This window comes from Limanda limanda, chromosome 2, assembly GCF_963576545.1.
Source record: "Limanda limanda chromosome 2, fLimLim1.1, whole genome shotgun sequence".
NCBI lineage: Eukaryota > Metazoa > Chordata > Actinopteri > Pleuronectiformes > Pleuronectidae > Limanda > Limanda limanda.
In genome coordinates, this window is record NC_083637.1 from 18,652,173 (window position 1) to 18,673,451 (window position 21,279).

At 45.0% G+C, this 21,279-nt stretch overlaps 1 protein-coding gene across 1 annotated transcript in view; it reads right to left on the reverse strand.

Moving 5' to 3' along the window:
• Window positions 1-19,036, reverse strand: part of usp43a (ubiquitin specific peptidase 43a) — a 92,527-nt gene extending 73,491 nt beyond the window's left edge. Inside the window, exons 1-2 of the mRNA XM_061092119.1 lie at window positions 18,395-19,036; window positions 4,539-4,709 (exon numbers count right to left, since the gene is read on the reverse strand). Of these exons, the coding sequence (XP_060948102.1) occupies window positions 4,539-4,709; window positions 18,395-19,036 (813 nt within the window). The remainder of the gene's footprint in view (window positions 1-4,538; window positions 4,710-18,394) is intronic.
• Window positions 19,037-21,279: the final 2,243 nt, after the last annotated feature.

Below are 21,279 nucleotides of genomic sequence, written 5' to 3' on the forward strand. Positions count from 1 at the left end.
TGAAACCATGTTTAAATTCACGACATCAAGATTTTTATTTGGATCTGGACCAACATGTACAAAGTAATAAATACCAGTATGGGTATTTTTCAGCAAAATTTATGAATTATTCACTGAGAAATCTACGATAATGTTGAATAACGTTCTCTCTCAATGTTAAGGAAAGGGGGGGGGGACAAATCCTGGATCCGCTCTCTAATCAGGATCCGCACCAGAATATAATGGCTTCTTCCCTGACTCATACCGCATCAGGTTTGAAGGTAATTCCTCCTGTACTTTATTCTCCTCCTTGGCGAAGGTAACCATGACAATTCAGCTTCCTGCAAGGTTGTGTATAGGACATAATGTATTAACTCATACTGTATTTACAAGTTTATGTAAACGTCCGATCTAATGCAGTTCAATACAAAACAACCCTCTGCTAAGATCAAACCCTAAATAATACAGAGGGCCATACTGTGTCAATATCCAGTGAAAGTGAATGGGACCTTTGTTTTCATCCTACATATACAGCAAATGTACCTCACAAGTAGGGATGGGTATCGTTTGGTTTTTATCCGATACCGGTTCCTAACCGATACTTTTAAAACGATACCGGTGCCTAAACGGTGCCTGAAACGATACTTTTTTCAAAAAAGTGCACAAAACGATACTTGACTAAGAAAGGCTTTTTTATTGCCAAATATATTAACTGTATAAAGTAGATTATAAATATAAATAAATACAAAACCCTTTTGAACTTAAAACTATGAATAACATACGAACTGTTAACAAAAGTTTACACTATACTTAAATAAATAAAAATAAATACAAAACACACACACACACTCTGACTCGTGACTCTGACTTCGGTGCCTGAGCCAAATGAAGACTGAGGGTCGCTTTTCCATCACTCGGAGACCCCCGTGTCTCCGCGGCTGGGGCTGGCAGGCAGGCTTCGGTCCGCCTTCGTCCCCCCCAAAATGCGGTCGCTTTTATGAAACATTTCTCGGCGTGGTCTTCGTTCCTCCCGCCCGAGCCGGTCCCGGAGCACGGTCCCGGAGCCCGGGTCCCGGAGCCCGGGTCCCGGAGCCCGGTCCGGGGGGGGCAGCCAGCGCCGGGGAGAGGTCTCACGAGGAGATCCCCCTCCACCTGCACGGGAGCCCTGACGCACGCGGGGCGCGGGGACAAGAGTCTGTCCAACGGCAGCCGCGGCCGACATGCGGGGGCCCGACGGGAGGCGCCGCTTCCCGTGAAGGAAGTAGCGGAAGTGTGAGGAGGCGGGACGAGCGGAGACCTCAGTCTTCGATTGGCTCAGGCAACGAAATGAAGCACCGAAATCTCCGTTGCATTTCGGTCCGGGTAGGTACCGGTTGTATTGGAACCGGTTCCATATTGGAACCGGTTCTCGGTACCCAACCCTACTCACAAGCTGCTCTGAAAATGCTACAAACCTGAGATGAATCAGTGCGTTAAAGATGCACATCTTTCCTTACCGGCAAAAAAATGCAACAGCACGAATAAACAACATATGTTCATGTTTTCCTGACAGTCGGTGTACCATGTAGCCTTGAGTGAAATAGTGAAACACAAACGTAAATGTGCATTTGTGGAACTCATTACACCTGTTCTCTGATTTTTCAACACATCTCCAGAGGATAAGTCATGACAGGAATGAAATGTGGCTGCAAAACTGTCACAACATGAGAGGAGGAGGGTGTTCAAAGGTGTGACAGAGGCAGGTGATGTGTACAGTAAGTTGTAAAATAAGGGTTGGAGCTGTTATCAGTGCTACAGGTGGTGTTCATTGAGATTCTATGAGTCTTGGTCAGACTTGTTAGGAGTTGCATAAGAAACAATCAGAAGTCAGTGAGGGTGGGTCAGTGTGAGGATGAAGTGCAGGCCAAGGTGCCACTCACTAAATGTCCGTGAAATAGACAACTTCTCTGTGGAAACTGTGAAGTTTCTGTCAGCTCAGCATGACCTGTGTCATCCTAGACGCCCGTTCCCGAGGCTTCGGTGACAGACCGAGCTATCAAAGTCACTTTCCAGCCTCCCTCTCCCTCGACTGCCCGACTCAGCCTCCACTCCCATCTTACTTTGGGTCTGTCCTGCTGCCCTGCAGGAAGTCGTCTATTGTCATCCGACTTGTACAGGATCCCTTGTCTTTCACATACAAGTTGAACATGGGCAGGAGAGCAAAGCCCTGATCCTTTTTTGATAAAGGATAAGCAGAAAGTGAGGAATCAGGGACTTTCCTTATATTCCAGATGTCCCTGTCACAAAATATTTGTCTTCTTGTCTTATAGCTCATTCCCTAGTTTGATTGAGAGGGTCAACGACTGTCAGCGACCTCCTGAGTCAGACTGGGATGAATAACTGTCTGGCTTTGAAAGTAACAGGAAAGACAGAGCAAAGGAGACGTAAAAAGAAATAACAATACTGACAGCTGCATCATATGAAATGACAGGAAACCGGGGAGAGTGTTGAGTCGTCAAGATCAGGGATTGAATTTAGTGTTTCATGTCTAATTACTTATCACAGAATAGGAGATGAAGATAAAGACAAGTCAGTTACAGATTAAGTGCAGCAAGGTTCAATCCAAGGTTTATGTCTTTGTCAGATAGTTCACATTTCATTGGTTTGTTTTAGTTTCACTTTCAAATTTACAGAGCGGAACAAAGCCTTTTGTGTGACTAACGTACGCCCCGCCATCATCAGTGATATGGGCTGTGTGTACCTACACTTGACATTGATTGGTTTGTAGATGGGCGTGCGTCTTTTGTCGGCATGTTGTCATTCGGTAGGGAGAGGAATTGCAAAATTGAATGAACCGTTGAGTTTTGAACTAGACAAAGAACACCTCTTTTTGCCAGACTTAATTTGGTCCAAATCCCCTAATATTTTAGTTTGGACTAAACTGAAAAGTCAGAGGGTCCGCACCAAACACGGTAGGATATGAAAGTGCCTTAACAAATGAGCCTGGTCTTAGCCATCTGTATGCACGACTACAACGGACTGTAAGTGAAACATCAAAACTGTCAGCAGACCAGCAGTTAGTGTGTGTGAAAGTGTTATGTGCATATTCCTTTGTGTGTTTTTATGCTTTTCATAACTACTTCTGAAGATGCACAGATGAGGTTACTCGCTTTACTAAACCCACAGAGGAGCGCGTAATCTCCGAAGCTGGAGCTCCAAGGTTTTCATATTACATCAGCAGTATAAGCATGAGCGCACTCTGCTACATGAATGAAATCAATTTGCGGGGAAAAAGGGGGCGAGCCTTTCATTTCAGAAAATCAGACATGTTCCCTCCTGGTGTGAAAAAGCCGGCGGTTTTCTTCTTCCCTACCTCGTAGCAGGCGAAGAGGAAAGCCGGCTTTATGATACCATGATTCACTGGCAGTCTAATGAGAGCCACAGCCCTAAGCGCTTTATGTGGCATAAAGGCTGCCTCTATTGGTGCTGCTGTCAGAGGGGGAGCTGGGCATTGGGCTGGACCCAAACTCCAGGTCAACGGGTAGAAACAACACGATACTTTGCAAATGTAACTAAACTCAATGAGTTTGTCACAGCAGGAGTAGATCACAGCAGGTCTCCACATTAAGTGTTTTATATTGTAATGTGCAAACAGAGACACGCATGTTTTAATACCAGAGAACGCCTTACGACTTCAGTTATATTTGTTTTCTACAGTAATGTACTAAAAGATTTTAATTTACCAACTTTCTCACACTCATCACTGTATCATCAGCACAATGTATCTCTTTTTGAGTTTCTGATATCGAGTACCGGGGAACAGACAGATAGTGAAGGGCCGATATGAAATGAGTGGATTGTCTTATTGTCAGAGAGAATATTTAACTGGCTTTTTTTTTGGCCAGCGTTAATGTGAGGCTCCACTCATGATAAAAAGTCATCGGCTCGAAGTGTCTGCCCTTCATTAGCTCTCACCGAGTCACGTCCAGTCCTGGCTCAGGCCCAAGTGAAAGGTTGCCAGGTGAATGTCCCGTGTCAGGGACAGAGACAAAGACAGAGACAGGGAACAGCCACACGCCTCCTCCTCACTGCAGGAGTCACGGCACTCACGGTCCATGTCAGACCAGGACCAGCAGGGTTTCAGTTCTGCAGGTGGAAGAACCACAGCAGCCTGACTGGGACATTTGGAGTTACTGTCATATCCGGAGTACCCAACTGAAAATCCTCTTCTTCTGCAAACATAACTGAAGTGAATCCTTTGACTCGAAAGGAACAAAAAGCGGAATCATTTCACCCAGAGATGGCCTCTGAGCAGACAACTGGGGAGGTCTGCCATTATAAAATCAAACAATGGGGTCACAACAAGGTTCTGCAACTTAATGGCATCTGCTGTGACTGTGTGTGTGCGTGCATTCGTGCGTGCATGGTATCAGGTATCATTACAAGAAAGTTATAAAATGACAACACAACCCAGTAGCAGAAGAATAATTATGCATTATGATAAATCTATGAGCTCAACCACATATCACATCAACATTTTAAACCAGTCAAGGCAGTGATCTCCATCGCTGTGCGCTCACCTTGACGCCGGCTTTGGCCTTGATGCTGCTGTTGCTGTTGCTGCTGCTGTTGTTGTTGTTGAGGCCGGAACTGGCATCTTCGTGAACACTGTCCAAAAGCCAGAGGAGGAACTCCAGGGCGTCGTGCTGAGAGTTTCCCCGAAACTGAGAGCTGTATTTGGCCACTATGCTCTGAGGAGAGGAGAGAAGTCATAATTAATCTTTCACTTTAGGTCATTTCAAAAGTCATTAAATATTGACGTCCGTCGTGAAAAAACTAGATCACGATTACATGACGTGTGAGAGTTGGGAGTTGGTTCGGCTTGGAGCACTCAGGAGGGAGATGGAAGAAACACGGGGACATTTCTCTCTCCGATCATCGCTTGATGCACGCTCATCAGAGGGGCTGACTCAGGAACATATTTGGTATTTCAGAGCAGAAAGGTTTACAGTGATGTTAATCTCAGGTGGTTACTGTATCTGGCGAATTTGTCCTTATATGCAATGAGTTGCAAATTCATATTTTACTGTTTTATTTCTCTCAGTTAGTGCAAGTGCTCCTCTGAATGTATAATGCTGCAATTACAGGGTTTCTGCAAGTTTCAACAAATTAAATCAAAGACTTTTTAAAGTCCGAATGAATGAAATTCAAGACCTCTGATTGAGGTGTTTGTAGACTCAGTTCAACATACAGCACGACTTATTTGTAGTTTAATTACATCATGCGAATATCTGTATCTTTGAGGAAGAACTACAACACATAACAATTAATATTACAAAAATACTGATGCCGCCAAAACATTTCTCTTAAGAAATTATTTTTAAAAAAGTTGGAAGTAATGTTAACTCAAACTCTCAACTGTACCATTATTATACACGCACGCACGCACGCACACCTCAGCCTTTGCATCATTCTCCCTCTCTGTGTGTGACTGACAGGATCCAGGCTCTGCTCCACATCTCATTAAAAATCACCACATCATACCTGCACTATCCCTTGTTCTAAATATAAATATGATGGGGACCCCCCGCCGCCACCGCCCTTCACACATACACACAAACACCTGACGGTGACAGCCCACTAATGAGCTTCATCACTATGAGGAAGCACTGACGGGGGACGGAGGGATAAGGGACAGATGGATAGAGGGAGCGGTGGTGTGAGGGAGGGTATGCTGGCGGAGTTTCAACAGAAAGACCTGCGAGAGGTTTTGCTGTCAGCGCACTGAAGGACGGAGAAGTTGTGGCTTGGTCCAGAGAGGAAAAAGTGAGAAAACAGAGGCAGCAACATAATTAAAAACTTTTAAAAATGGAAGGGGTGAAAAGACCAAGGACGAGAGAGGTGGCGAGGGGCAGTATCCAGGGTAAGGAGGGCCTGGCTGAGTCTGGACTCAGGAACCTGACGACATCGAGAGGTTAGGACATCATGAAAAGGAGCTGGCCCTCATCTCTACGGTTTTCTCCACATCCCTTTTCTGTGACGCCAATACTGTTGCAATATTGTGTGTGTGTGTGTGTGTGTGTATGCCCAAATTTGTAAATGTGCAAAGGCATCTGTGTGTGCATAGTCAGAATTGCAGTAAATTCTAATATGTCCTGCCACAGTTTCATACTGATCCAAAACATTTCTATTTGCGTTCCTAATAACATTACGTGACAGACCTTATAGTTTCAGCTGCTGTGTCTTTCGCTGTGTCTTTCTCTCACTCTTCAGTCTGTGTACCTGTCACTCGGGAACCTGTTATATGTGACATCAATAACACTTCACTTCCTCATTGAGCCCCGATCCCCAAGCAACCATCCTATTGGTCCAAACAGTCACATGTCCCACCCAGACCCATTCACTGACCGTCGGACATCAGAACGCTCCTTCAACACAGTGTTTAACTGAACATACGTCCCCTTCACTGACCGTCGGACATCAGAACGCTCCTTCAACACAGTGTTTTACTGAACATAAGTCAAAACCAAACATAAACATAAACCTAGTCCGTTACACGATTAGGCTGCAGCTATTTGGTTTTATTTATTTAAAAATAGGGTACTTCTTATTTCATACATTTTCCACAAATATGAGGAGGACTCAAATAGCCCTACAAAGTTCTGTGTTTAATTTATTTCAAAGTAGGCCGACACTTGCCTGTGTATTTTGTTTGTTTGTTATTTTGTTGCTTGTCTGTTTGAGTAGCTGGCTGAAAGCAAAGAAGTAGTAGGCTTACCTTTTAATAATAATAATAATAATTCATTTTATTTGTAAGGCACTCTTCATCCGAGGATCTCAGAGTGCCACAAGTACATAGTTAAAAACAAAGTCCTAAAAAAAAAACTCAACTAAAGTAAAAACGCCTTCTTGAATAAAAAGGTTTTTAGGCCAGTCTTAAAAGAGTCCAGGGTCTGTGTTGCCCTCAGGTGGTCAGGGAGACCATTCCATAGGCGGGGCGCTGCTGAGCAAAAGGCCCGGTCGCCCATGGTGCGGAGCTTGGTGTTGGGAACCCGAAGGAGCGAGCTACTTGTAGATCTTTTATTGGTAACCTAACTGTTATGGTTCATTGTTTCTGAAATAAGAGGCCTGACTGCTATGTTCACAGCAAACTTGAATTTTTTTAAATATTAAGTAGGGCTGCCACTAACGACTATTTTTCTATCGATTAATCTGACGACTATTTTATCGATTAGTCGATTAATGTAAACGATTAATTTTCCTCCAAAAAAATCAAATTGACCATTTCAATTCAGTTAATTTTATTTTGGTAACAACAAACTGTATGTCACCATATAATGCAGCACAAAACAAAATGTAAACAAAGGCTCAAATATTAAAGTGCAAAACTGTAGGTTTAAACTAGCAACTCCAACGTGATAAAAATAAATAAAAAAGAGGGCTTATAAGTTAAGTCAGCAGTGCAACTCAAAAAGATATCAAAGTTTCTATTTAACCCCTTATCAAAATAAAAAAGTTAGGTGTGCATATTAAACAAAGTGCAACATGTTTAGAGTATAAGAAACAATGGCCCCGCGGCTGCCTTCTAGCAGCCCTACCACCAGGCTTAGCAAGTTTTCTGGGGGAAACCCTGAATATGGTAGGAAAAGCCAAATGAGGTTTAGAAGTGAATGGAGTTTTGTACATGTGCCGGCAAATCTGCAAATGTGTGCATAGATCTGTAAATATGTAGATGAAGCTGTAAATGTGAACCAATTAATGGCTGTAAAGTGATTTGCTCCAAAGGTTGGTAATACAGTGAAGTCACCAGTTATAACGGGCCCTGCAATTGGCTGTCGTTTTACGCATGATTGTGTGTGATGTTTGTTTTTTTTACCCTGAATGGAGGAGGTATGGCAAGCAAGGCGGCCATTTTCGTCTCTTTTCCCATGGGTATAGATTACTGTATCCGTTCTCAAATCTCAGTATGTGTTTGCTGATTCTTTCACCCATTTACAAATCTGATTACACGGACGTGGATTGAGAGATGGGGGGTGTGTGTGTGTGTGTGTGTGTGTGTGTGTGTGTGTGTGTGTGTGTGTCTGTGTGTGTCACAGCTGGGAATGCAGTTTAGCTCATCTCTTTGATATCTGTTTACAGTTTTGTCTCACAGCATCTCTGGTGAAATGTACCACACGCTCTCAAAAGGCACCTAAAATAAGATTTATTGAAGTGGCAAAGTTGTATTTCCAAGCGAGTCTCTTTTTTTAAATTGATTTCTTGTAAAGAGAGAAATGAAAGAAAGATGGTTCTTGATAGTGAGAAAAGAGGGACAGGCAGAATGTAGAGTAGCAAAAAATGTTGACAGACTGAGTTCCTCTGCAAACACTGGCAGTGTTCAAGGGCGACCTGAGCACAGCCCTGGTGGGATCTTAAGTGCAGCAAACACTGGAGGGCTGGTTGAGAAGAGGATGAAGGCGAGCGGGGGGGGGGGGAGGGTCAACTTGAAGGAGCAAAGACCGTTTTGGAGGAACTATTGATCAGTCTAGACCAGAGGATCTCAGCCCACACCTGATCGATTGGGTTGAGGCAGCATTTCACTTAGTTCACTCTGGCTTGAAGTGTCTTGTCTTTCATTGATTGATTTTATACCTCATTGAACTGGAGCCTCTGAAACAAGGCCTTGTGCTATTTAACCTTATTTCAAATAAATAGATTTCAGAAGAAAAGTCTGCCACAACTCTTCAATTACTGTTGATACTCAAAAGACAAAATTATGTTAGAAACATAGTTACAGAGATTGACTGGGCTTGGTCTCCAATGTTTTGGTACTCACTCAATGTGCTTCACTGAAAATGTAAGGCCAATGTGTTGAGCAGACATGGGCAAAGTGCGGCCCGTTAAGCTTTTTAATCCGGCCCGCCGAACTTTTCCAAATAATTTTAAAAAAAAAAGCGTCAGCTAAATTAAATTTCCTTCTGTAAAATGAGCGGATCAAGGAAACGAAAAGTGGACAATGAGTGCCGAGTGTTTAACACGGAGTCGACAACAAAATACTTTTTCACTGAAGTCCAATCGAAGGCTGTATGCCTGATATGCCGAGAAACTGTAGTTTTCATGGAGTACAACATCAGCCGTCACTTTGCTAAGAAGCATGCTAACTACGCTAGCAAGCAGTCAACGCAAGAACGGGTGGCTGCAGCTCAGAGGTCGGCGACTAATTTACAGACTCAGCAACATTTTTTTTCACAGACAAACTGCGATTAAAGAGTCATCTACCAAGGCATGTTTTTTGGGGGGCATTCGACATAGCAAAGGCTAGCAAGCCTTTCTCTGAAGGCGAGTTTTGGTTAAATGGCCTTGCAAATAAGTGCTTTGTTTTGCATTGTATATTCTGTCATATACAAGCTTTTAAGTTAAAGATATCAACAAACTCTCCCGACGTCTTTGTCGGTGTCTCTCTACACAGCTGAAACAGCTTTTTCACCCGTGTCTGTCACGTTTCAGATGCGTTGATCATTCTTCCCTCGATGATCTACTTTTTGAAATTAATAATTACTGCTGACGCCTAATTCCATCACCGATTCGACTTTTTTTGGGCCTAGTAAAAACCTCAGTCCTGAGCAGACCTGGATACAAATGAACACAGAACAAAATAATCAAAGAAATGCCACCTTCCCACAAACAGAGAAAGGCATTGGAGAGAGAGATGACAGAATGACAAAACACAGCCATGAACCTGCAGTCTCCGCGGCGGGGGGGGGGCGCGACCTCCCAGCGGTCAGCGGAGGGGCAGGGCTGCACTCTGGCGACCTCCCCTGCTGTCCCATCTCGCTTACCTTTGCTTCACCTCACACCATTACCCCCCCCCGTGCCCTCCTCCACACATCCATCCTCCTGCTCTGTAAACAATGACGGATCAGCACGCTGCGGGGCTGGGGATTTACCATAAACATACATCAACCCCCCCCCTCGTACCGACCCTCCTCTCTCTCTCTCTCGCTCTACCTCTCTCCCTAAAAACATTTTCACCAGCTCACCTCATCGTGGTGCCGCCTGCCAAACAGGCCTGGCTGGATGGATTCCCCCGGGGGCAGACGGAGGGTGATATTGACAAATTATGACAGAGTATAACCTTAAGAGGAACTGCACACACTCGCTTTTTGGTTTTTCCAGACCCACCATCCATCCCCCCCCCCCACAGGTAAGGCTGGAATGAAGCTGGATAGAATCTGTCATTACTGGCTGCTCCATTTTCTGTTTCATTTTTCAGAGGGCCCGATGTTGCCGACTCACCTCTACCGTCACCGCAGACCGGACACAGACAGTCATCACTTACAGACTCCACTTATACCACTGTTTCACCCCTCATGCTGTGTTTCATCTATCTCACCCCCCCCCACACACACACACACACACACACACACAGACACACACACACAACCCCACTGTCCTCTTTCTCTCCTCCCCTCCTTCTATTATCTTCCTTTTTTCTCTCCTCTCTATCATACAAGAACCATTCTCTCCACTAATCAGTCCCAGCTGAGCTCCTGTCAGCCCGGCTACCCCTGGAAAATCCAAGCACACACACGGGCACACACCAACACGAAACACACACACACACACACACGAAACACACACACACATAAAATAGATGAGCAGGAGCTCTCTTAGAAGTGTAGAACTGTCCTCCTTCTATCATCTTTCCAAGTCTAAGCTAAATCCACCTTCAGGCCACACTGGATTCACCACAAGAACAAGCTGATGTTTCTGATGTCAAACCTCAAAGGTACATTTTGGAATCAGACCTATTTGTCTATAAGGCAGAGAAGCTTTATGAAAGCTAAAAAAAAAAAATATGTCGGTTTCCTCAACAAACCCTAGCTTGTCCGCAGATGTCCCCCAAGCTTGGGATTTATTGGCGATCAGTGAGAAAAGAGAAGGGATGAGCTGTGACGGAGGTAATCACCTCTGCCCAGGGAGCCCCCCCCCCCCCCCCCGGGCTCTGCTGAAAGTGAGAAATTGATACCAGAGGATTCTCAGCTGAGAGGATGGTCAGGGGCACATCTAGGATTTTTCTAAGTCAGGGGCCACATTTTACACAGCTGGGGTTAAAATATCTGTCCACCATCTTTACAGCTTTGTGCAAATACACAAATGATTTCCTCCACCAAGAAGGTTATGTTTTCATTTCTGTCTATCACTGAGCAGGATAACACAAAAATGACTGAAACAATGTTTTGCAAAACTTGGTGGAAGGGTTGGATCTGGGCAAAGGAAGGACCAATTCACTTTTGGAGTGGATCACTTAAGGGCACTGATCCAAGATTTATAGTTTACACTTTCTTACATTTCGTGAATTTCTCAAGAAATAATGCAGAGATCTTTATAAAAAAATAATTTTCATTCATTCGTATTCCCAATATTTAAAATGTAAAATATAGATAAAACATGACGTCCCTTAGTTTGTGACGTTAACCGATCTGTAAGAAATCAAGGGACTCGTGAGAGGAGAGTTGCACTTCAGGGGCCAATCACATCCCAGAGCGTGCCCCTCTGGCCCCGCCCACTGGGTCCTCCCATGAGCAGGACAGTATCTGTCAGCTATCGAGAGCTGTGTGAATATGTATCCCATTCCAATGTGCTTCCCGTCACTGAGATATCATCCCAGACTCTCCTCCGTGATTCAGTGATCACAGTCTCGCACCCCACAACATTAAAGATTGATTTATTCCCGAAGCCTCCCACGCCGCACCATTCAGGCCCGGTACATAAATCATGGGAGGGAACGAAACCTGGTGAAAAAAAACTCTCATTGTAGTTCTTACCCAGACACGGCACAGACACGCACTCCTTCTTGTGTCTCTTTATTGCTTTTTGTCACAGCGGTGTAGGTATAATGGAGTGCAGCTCGTTGAGTCGTGGGAATACACGCTGCTTCCCAAACAGCGTACGGAGGCTCTGTTACAGTCGTGTTTTCTATGTGTGAGATGAACCATTCTAAGTATTATCACTTCACGTTCTCTTCAACAGCTGAGACATGGATCCTGCTGCACGTCTTTGGCCAAACATAAAATACACTCATTATGATGATATCTGCTGGGTGCTTGAAGGGGCACAATAGATCTTCGAGCCTCATACTGTTTTCAAAGCTGAAATCCCCCAAAAAATGATTTGTCTCTCATCTGCTCCACTGAAAAGTGCTGCAATCACATTGAAATGAAAGGCAACCACACTGTGCAAATTCCAGGTTGGTGGATATCTGCTTCCTCTGTATGCACGTCTGTCGACAGTGTATACATCTGCAGCGCTGAGGGTGAGAATACAAGTGGGCCTTGAAGGAGAGCAGAGACAAGAAAAGACCAACACACCATCCTTCTCACCGCCCTGCCTCGCTGTCACACACTTCCTGCGCTTCCAGAACAAACAAGACAACTTAAAGCACCGAGCCTCGTCCTCCCGGGCTGAGCTCCTCGGGCCGAGCCGAGCCGCATTCTCTCAAGCGTATCAAAAATTTAAAAAAGATGAAACCGGGCTCATCGCTGTAACTTCCTACACTAGTTTAAGTGTCATTAAAACCTTTAGGTCAGGAGTTGTAAGGCAGTAAATGGAATGAGCCTGCGCTGTTGTCAAGTCAAATTGATGTAGACAAGTGTTGGACCAACTAATAAAAGGACACTTCATCCCTGCAGATCTCATCAGCATCAGATGTGTAGCGAGGCAGTCATGGCGGGGTTGGGAAATTGTAACCTTTAAATACAGAACCTCCGATGGGCTGATGACTGTCATTTGTATGCACAGATGCATCTGGGAGCATGTTTCTCAACGGATTCAAGGGGAGGGACAGAGAGCTTTAAACCCTCTCGTTTCTCATCAACTCTACGATCTTCCTCCAGAGAAAAGTAGAGTACATCTGAAAGTGAAAGACTAACGCTGGACAGCGCGATCGTCATAAAGACAACAAAGACGGTTTCATGCTAGGGACACACAACAGAGCCAGGGAGAAGAGCACCAGGTGAACACACACCAGGTTCACCAGCTTCCTCTGCCGCCTCTCTGGGATTAAAGCGATTTGATTGAATAGAGCCGGGCTCTAGGGATGGGGAAAAAATCGATTCAGTTACGAATCGTGATTCTTGTGAATGACGATTTTAAATCGCCATGCTGCCTCCAAAATCGATTTTTTTTTTTTAAATTTAAAAAAATATATATATGGGGGGATATATGGGGGGAGCAAGTTGACCAGCTCTTGTTTTTGCACAAGAATCTAAACATACCCAAGCACTAGCAGACAACAATGAAGCATAGCCTACTTTTTTTTATTTCAAAGTTGAAATAATGAATGAACTTTTATTCATTCTATTTAATTGACCTTTCATTTATTGTTTAAAAGTAGCCTAAGTGGCATACATTTCTTAATCTGTCAGTTTGTGTGCAGTTGACTGGGGCTATACAATAATAGGGCACATTTTTATTTATTTCCTCTATTGGCTGCCCGGCAGTCATTAAGTTAATGTTAATATTTGAAATAAAACTTGTAAAGCTCTAAGTGAATTTGACTGTGTTGTATTTGAAGGTGTGATTCAAGTTTTTTCCATGGTCCAATATTTAAAAAAAATAATAACCAAAAGAAATCGCAGGTAATCGTAATATCCAATCGCAATAGTTAAAGAATCGCAATACATATCGTATTGCCACCCAAGTATCGTGATAGTATCGTATCAGAAGGTTCCTGCAGAGTCCCGTCCCTATCGGGCTCTGCATAACTTCTGCCGTACGCAGCACGAAGGACACGACACTGAACCACAATGTAGATCAGCAACATATGACATCACCCGCTACAAGGTGAATGAGCAGCGTTTCTGTCGAAGCCTCAAAAGCATTCGTGACTCGTAGGTAACACAATCAGAAGCACCACTGCAGAGTATTGCAGACACATAAGCTCCACATAGGAAGAATGCAGCAGGAGATTGTCCAGGTCAGATGTGTTCAGGAATGTCCCGGACATTCAGGCGAGGGGGGGGGGGGACCGGGGTAGAGCATGTAGGAGGCAGGGCATGACGTTTGAATTCTACTGTCATGTGTTGTTGTTAACAACACATCTACACGGCATTGGCCACTCTGACCAAATGGTCTTGAATTGTCTCGTCTTTCCAAGTTGACGTCTTCGTCATTTGAACATTTGCACTAACTGTTACTTTTTTTACTACTGTATTATCCTGCCTATAGTGTATTCATATTTATATTTATTTATATTTTTATCCTGCTCATAGTGTATTCATCGTCCTTATATCTTACAATTCCTGTTAAAACTGTAATATTCAATATATATTTCTTACTGTACAGATCTTATTAATTTACATTTTCACTTTAATATGCACAATACTCTGCACTTTTACTGCCTTTTTTTGCACTTCTGGTTAGATGCTAAACTGCATTTCGTTGTATAAGTACTTGTACTGTGCAATGACAATAAAGTTCAATCTAAACTAATCTAATGTATGTTAGAAGTGGGCGGGTCCATTCCATAAAATTGATACTATGAAATACTCCGTACTCCTCGTGAGAATTGATTCTGGCGCCAATAGGATCGATACAGCGGGATCTGTTTCAGTTTCTCTCCTCCATGTTGTACCCGTGCATAGAGGGAGAAGGGCTGCCCACTGTTAACACATAATGATGTCATGAATGTGTGTAAACTTACTCTCTCCTTCTCTCCACTGTGTCGTGCAGACAACACACACTCAGGGCAGGAGCATTGCCGCGGTGCTCGCCCTGACCAGCCGCCTAACCCGACATGAAGTGATGGCTGAACAAAAGAGGAGCGCTTGTTTAAACATCAAAATAACATGAGAAAGAAAACTCAGAACTGCAGCAGAAAACTGAAGGGAGGAGGGGGGGGGGGGGGGGGGATGCTTCAGCAGCACCCAGCAGACCCGGACACATGAAAGAGTCTTTTCAGAAAGGCAGACAACATCCAGGTATATAGATATGAAAATAATATTATAGTCAAACTGTAGTGGTCACCATTTGCTGTTACTTCGGCAGAGTGATTCAATATATCAGACTATAGTCAGACATTGAAGTAATATATTCAGCCAGTTGGAACTTTACATGTATATGAATTACTTTTAATTTGACCTCGAACCAGAAATATGAAAACACGTTTTCCATGCATGTACTTTAATTTACAATGATAAAAAAAAAATGTTATTTGCCTTTAAAAACTGTCCTGTGTTTTAATAATAAAAGCATTGGTTTTGGGGATATTGGCCTTAACAGACTTGGTATTGGCTCAAAACTAAATTGTATGTTATTGCCCAGCCCTAGTGTGTCACCTCTCTTTTTTCACATTTACTCTGATCGTGTATAAGAAACAACATCAACACACCCACTCACTGCGAGTCCTCCGGACATGTTCTTGCTCTATTCTCACATGGGCTCGCTCTCAAAGTGTAAGGAGCAACTGACACAGACACTTGCTTTCTCACAAGCCCCGGGAAAATGTCCGGACTTCAGTGCATGTCTGAAACAAGCTGTGCTGGAAGATGCATCCAGCATTAAAATGCAACTTAACTGCCTCTTTGTAAAAAGCCCGAGGTCGGTCTGGTATCTTCATTTGAGACATTGTGAATTCTACTGACAGGCTCTAATCCCAACCCCTGCAGACAAAAGTTAGAAAAGATACGACCTAGTACGTTTTTCCACTTATTTGCAGCCCAGTGCTTCTCTTTCTATGAGGATACATTTAGGAATAATGATCAGCTCTCAAAGATGTCTGCCTACAGACAAGGTGGGGTCTTGTGAGGATCACGGGAGGGAAAATACGCTTTGTTTACCAGCGCCGTCTCTCCCTCCCTCTTTCTCTCCTCTCTCTTCCTCTGAGTGCACACCATTGGAGGCATCTCAGCGGGGGGGCATCCTCCCTTTTCCAGGCTGAATGCACTTGATACAGTAAACATCCTCTCTGACCGCTTCACCCTGGGATGAGCAGACACAAATCACTGTGTTGAGGCAGTGGGGCGAGGCGAGAGAAGGGGAGCGAAGGACATGCTTTCTTTTTTATTATTATTGCATCCTGCTATGATGAGAGGTATTAGAGCAAAACAGAGGAAAGATTCAACATCTCTGTTTGAATACAGGGACGCACTTTCAGACACTAAGTTCAGGGGCTGATATTCGGTGTTTCCTTCATGTAGGTGGCCAACACACTGTCTGATTATCAGATTTACACTATATATGATATGAGTGTGGTGGCAGGTCGTCCTTTTTTCTGTCCTCATGCTGTTTCGTGTGATGGTTCTTCTAATACTTAATGAGACTGCTGATGAAATGGGCAACGCTAGTGACACCCCTCGAAACTCCAGTCTTCATTATGGTATACGTCACATGTGGGACTTACTCTGTTAAATACAGCGAAACAAGATTTGCTCTGGCCAACTCTTCAGTACAGGAAATCACTTCCTCTTTGCAGATGGATACAAACAACATTCAGTCCAGGGTCAAATGATTCTGCAGTCGACACAGGTTATTAATTTGCTACGGTAGAGATGGAAACATGACATATGGGTAAACATGCTAATTTATTCTCCTTTCTGATTCTTCTTTATTTTGGCAGTCCACATGCTGACGCTGCACCTCGTCTGCTCTTAAAACTTCTGGGTGTAGTCAAGAACTTTCGTGTACTTTGCGTTCGTGTACTTTTGCACTTTTTTTTTTACATCTTGGGAACAACGTGCAGCAGGAATTGTTTCTTTGTACCATGCAGGATGCCAAACTGGCAAGAGGGCGAGGTGGCGCAGCTTCTCAGTTTCTGGTGAATTTGTGACGCTGAATATGACACAAAGGGGAGAAAAAATAAATAAACACAAACACCTCTACACGCTATGGGAAAGGAGGTTGAGCAGGTTTACCCGCATTCGAAAAAACTTGCACATACCGGCTATTTATTTGTGGAAAAGAGGTATATAAGACTGCCGGTTGACTCACAACATCCATGACCGACTCCAGCAGCAAGGAGCTCCATGCGTGACCACAGGTTGATTTAAATTCCTGGTATTTGACTGGTCATTGTGCACTTGTGACGCAGCCTCCACTCTATGCTATCACATGCACTGCCAGGGAACTTTGACTAACCCCGGAGTCTTCCACCTGACAGTCCAGGAATGTAGACCAACCACCTGAAGTGCTGCATTGTTGGACAGGTGAGTCAAGCGGAGACACTGTGTGACCTGCACGTAATAAGTAACTGCGTGGCATGCACACTCTAAACTGCCACTGCCTCAACAAAAAGGAATGAAGAGCTGAAGCCATGAGGTAAAGTGCGTGTGTGTGTTTCCTTTTTTATTGCCCCTATGATGTAACTATATGGCACAAGCAGGTTGACCTCTGAACCCCACGCGATAAAGTGCACACCTGACATGCTCGTTCAAATATTTGTTTTTTTGCAAATACAGATTTTAATAGTAGGTCAAACAGGATTCTCCTAGCACTGAAAAACTATAACTGCTGTGCTGGTGGGCCTGCAGGGCCCGGGACGCCGCACAAGTTGCACTGCAGCCATTAATGACTGTGTGCCTCCACTAGTAGCCACGAGGATTCTGTGGGACCAACGTGTGTCAATATCTCGTCTGAAGAGGATGACATCGAACGACAAGTCATTTTCATACATGTCCGGACAATTGGGTTTGAAAGTTATGCCAACTTTTACTTTCACATAAGAGCAAGGCAGCGGGAGATTGTTTTCATCAGACATGTTCACAACAACAGGATCATCCCCAGAACATTCAGAGTGTGTGTGTGTGTGTGTGTGTGTGTGTGTGTGTGTGCGTGCATGTGTGTGCATGTGTGTGCCTCTGACAGACCTGTTGAGTGCATCCCACACAGCACAACACCACAGACAGATTGATAATGTTTTGCCTAGAGACCCTGGAATCCACCTGTTCTCTTTGGCTGGACTATAAACTGGTCACAAGTTTGCCGTGTGAATGAATTTGAAGTAATTTGATCTAACAAGCCTTGCAGCCCTTGAGTAAAGCATGATTCCAGACACATGTGCAGTTAGGGTTAGGGTTAGTGACACAGTGAACTCGGGCCCTTGGGGGCTCTGCATGCTGCAGGTGTATAGATCGAACCTTACATTTAACAAACAAGCTGAATAGAAGTTGTAAATCAGATATGATTGATATATGAAATAATACATGTTTTAATGTAGTGTTGGCTCCTAAGAGAATATAATTGGAAACTTTGTAGTGAAAAAACTTAACTTTGTCATAGCAGAAGCTTAGCATGGTCAAAGCAGCTAATTCTACAGACACGTCGATAGACCTGAACCCATGGCCCAGTCCTCACTGGTCCCCCGGTCCTCATTGGTCCCCCGGTCCCCCAGTCCTCACTGGTCCCCCGGTCACCCAGTCCTCACTGGTCCCCCGGTCCTCACTGGTCCCCCGGTCCTCACCTTGAACTCCACGGACAGCTGCGGCGTGTACTCCAGCGTCCACAGCGCTCGAACCAGCGACGCCAGCTGCTCGGTCACCTCTCCCCGGGCGCTGGGAGGCTCCTCTCCCCGCTGCTCTGCCCGCGCCTCCCCGCTCCCCTTCCCGGGGCACATGTCCGACCTGTACTGCTCCAGCCCCAGGTGCTCGGCCAGCAGGTCCGTGTTGCTGAGGCACTGGACCACGGCGTTCATGAAGCAGGTGTTGCCGTGGTTCTTCAGCCCCAGCACCCCGGGGGTCTTGTCTCCGTAGCAGGACGACAGCCTCTCCCTCACGGAGCCTGGAGCGGAGGAGCAGGCTGCCGCCGCGGAGCAGCTCTTCTTGGCGGAGGCAGAGTCCCTGGACCCCGGCGGGCTCGTGTCTTTGAAGCCCGCCGAGGAGCTCTGCCCGAAGCCGCCGTCGTCCTCCTCCGCGTCCGCCGGCTCCGCGTTGCCGAAGTGCGCCAAAGTGCCCAAAGTTTTAAGAATCCTTCCCATGAAATTCCCAAAAGAGCGCAGCGACTTCCTCCGGATGAACCTGCCGCTCTTGTGCTTCTTCTCCCTCCGCGTCGTGGACTTGGGCTTCATGGGCTGTTTCCTGCCCTTGTGCTCCTTGCGCGGATCCATGGCTCCTCCACGCTCCGGGACCGAGAGGGAGCGAAACCGGCTGAGGAGAGGCACCTGTCTGCGAGGCTGTCTGCCCTCCTCCTCCTTCTCCTTCTCCTTCACCTCCTCCTCCTCCTCTTCACTCCTCTCCGCAAACCTTCACCGCTGCTCGGGCACCGGTGCGGCCCCAGTAAGGCACATGATTCCCGGCTTCATGCTCCTGACATCCCGGTGGTCTCGTCCAGGTTTGTGTGGTGGTGGTGGTGGTGGTGATCGGTGACGCTTCCTGCCGGAACCAGTGAGACCAGCTGCCTCCCTCCCTCCTGGCTGTCTCTCATTCCTCCCTCCTTCCCTCCCTCCTCACGCCGCAGGTTCACTAGCACTTCCTCATCGATGGATCGCGCGCCAGGCTGTCTCTCATTCCTCCTTCCCTCCCTCCCTCCCTCCCCTCCTCCTGTGGATGGAACCACAAGGAACCAGTCTCTTACTACCCGCCCATTACCCATGTATGTAATTAACCTGCATTACTTAATTAGTTTAAAGGTGCACGCAGTGAACAGGAAACCTGCCCCTTACCTGGATGCTAACTTGTATATGACTTGTTTATTACACAAGGAACAAGGAAGTAGTTGTTAAACAGGGCTGGCCCCCTTCAAACCAATCACATCCTGGATAAATATCCCTAGTGGATGCCAAGGAAACATCTCCACTTGTTTTTAAGACTTTAAATTGAATTACTATATATTATTATGATTTAATGATCTTTTTTTTGTATCTACCACCCCCATAAGTGCAATATTCCTTCGATTTAAAGGTTCAGTGTGTAGAAATTAGTGACATCTACTGGTGGAGTTGCATGTTGATGAATACCCATTCCCTCACTCTCCTCTTCCAAACATACATCCTGAAATACACTTAACACTTCACCTTAAAACTAAACTGAAGCCCCTTTTCCACTGGTCAAAAAACCCACTAACACCGGCTGACATCTGGCCTTTGACTGCAATAGGAAGAGATGCAATGGTCTTTCATTCACGGCTCTAGTAACTCTGCAGGAGCCTCTGATCAGCAGTGATGGAAGAATGACAACCAGCTAAACGCAGTAATTGCATATCAGCGAGGTGAAGGGGCGCCTCAGTCTTCTGTGCATTCGTGACGTGGAACATGACGCACCAGGGGAAAGAACCTGAAAGGCAGAATCCTCTACTGGCAATGGGAAAGGAGTCAATTGTCTTTTTATAGCATGATAGTAAAGATCTCTTAGCTCTGTACTATATTTCATTTCTCGCAGTAAAATTAAGTGTTGAATCATTAAATACACTATGATCAATTATTCCTATACTCCTCCATGGCCACTTATAGGACTAGTCAGTAAAGTATCTAAATGCAGAGTCCTGTGTTTTCAGTCTTCTCCATAATGTCGCTGTACTAGGTCTGTAGACGTGTATGCTGCTATTGAAATACCTTGCCTATAACCCACCAGGCTTTAGAGACAGATGTATCCTATAAATAGCCTGGCTACTGTCTCCATGCCCACTAATGCTGCTGCTAATACACACGGCAAACTCCACAATGTAAGAGACATGGCTGTTATAGAACCTTTTGGTCAGAAACGTCACAAGCAGTGCTGCTTTTCAACAGGGATCCAGCATCTTTTTGTGCTATATTCAGATTCTAATCATCTGAGGCTTAATTTCACAGCTCACCAGCACTAAAGATTGAATTTCGTGAGCCAGATGTGCTGATTTATTGAAATAGATAGCCAGGGCACAATCCAATACTTTCATAATTCCTCTGATGCTCTTATTCCAGCGCTGTTGGGAAACAGATACACCATTACAACATTCTGAGTAAAACTATGAGTCGATGGGTTTCTCTCTTTTTCCTTGTACTGTAGTTTCCCTCTGTTCATAAGCAGGGTGGAAGAGGGTAAAAGACAGAGATGCCCTATTTTACTGATCCGGGGATGTTTTTGCTGACTTTGTTTATGATCTAGCTTTGTTATTTTACTTTTTGGGGAAAGCAGGGGCGAGCTATTAATTATTCAGATAAGCCACTGTGAAGAATAATGAGGAGAATGGGTTCAGATCAGACAGTCTGGGAGGCTCTGTTGTGCGTTGCCTCCCTCTTTAACCAGAATCCTTTGAGAATCCCCTCTGATAGATTAGCTGACAGAAGCCATGTGTTTAAGTGCCACGAATCTGGGCCTCCTCCTTCCCTCCGCCACTGCAGACAGAGGAATCGTATCCGAAGGTAAAGTATGC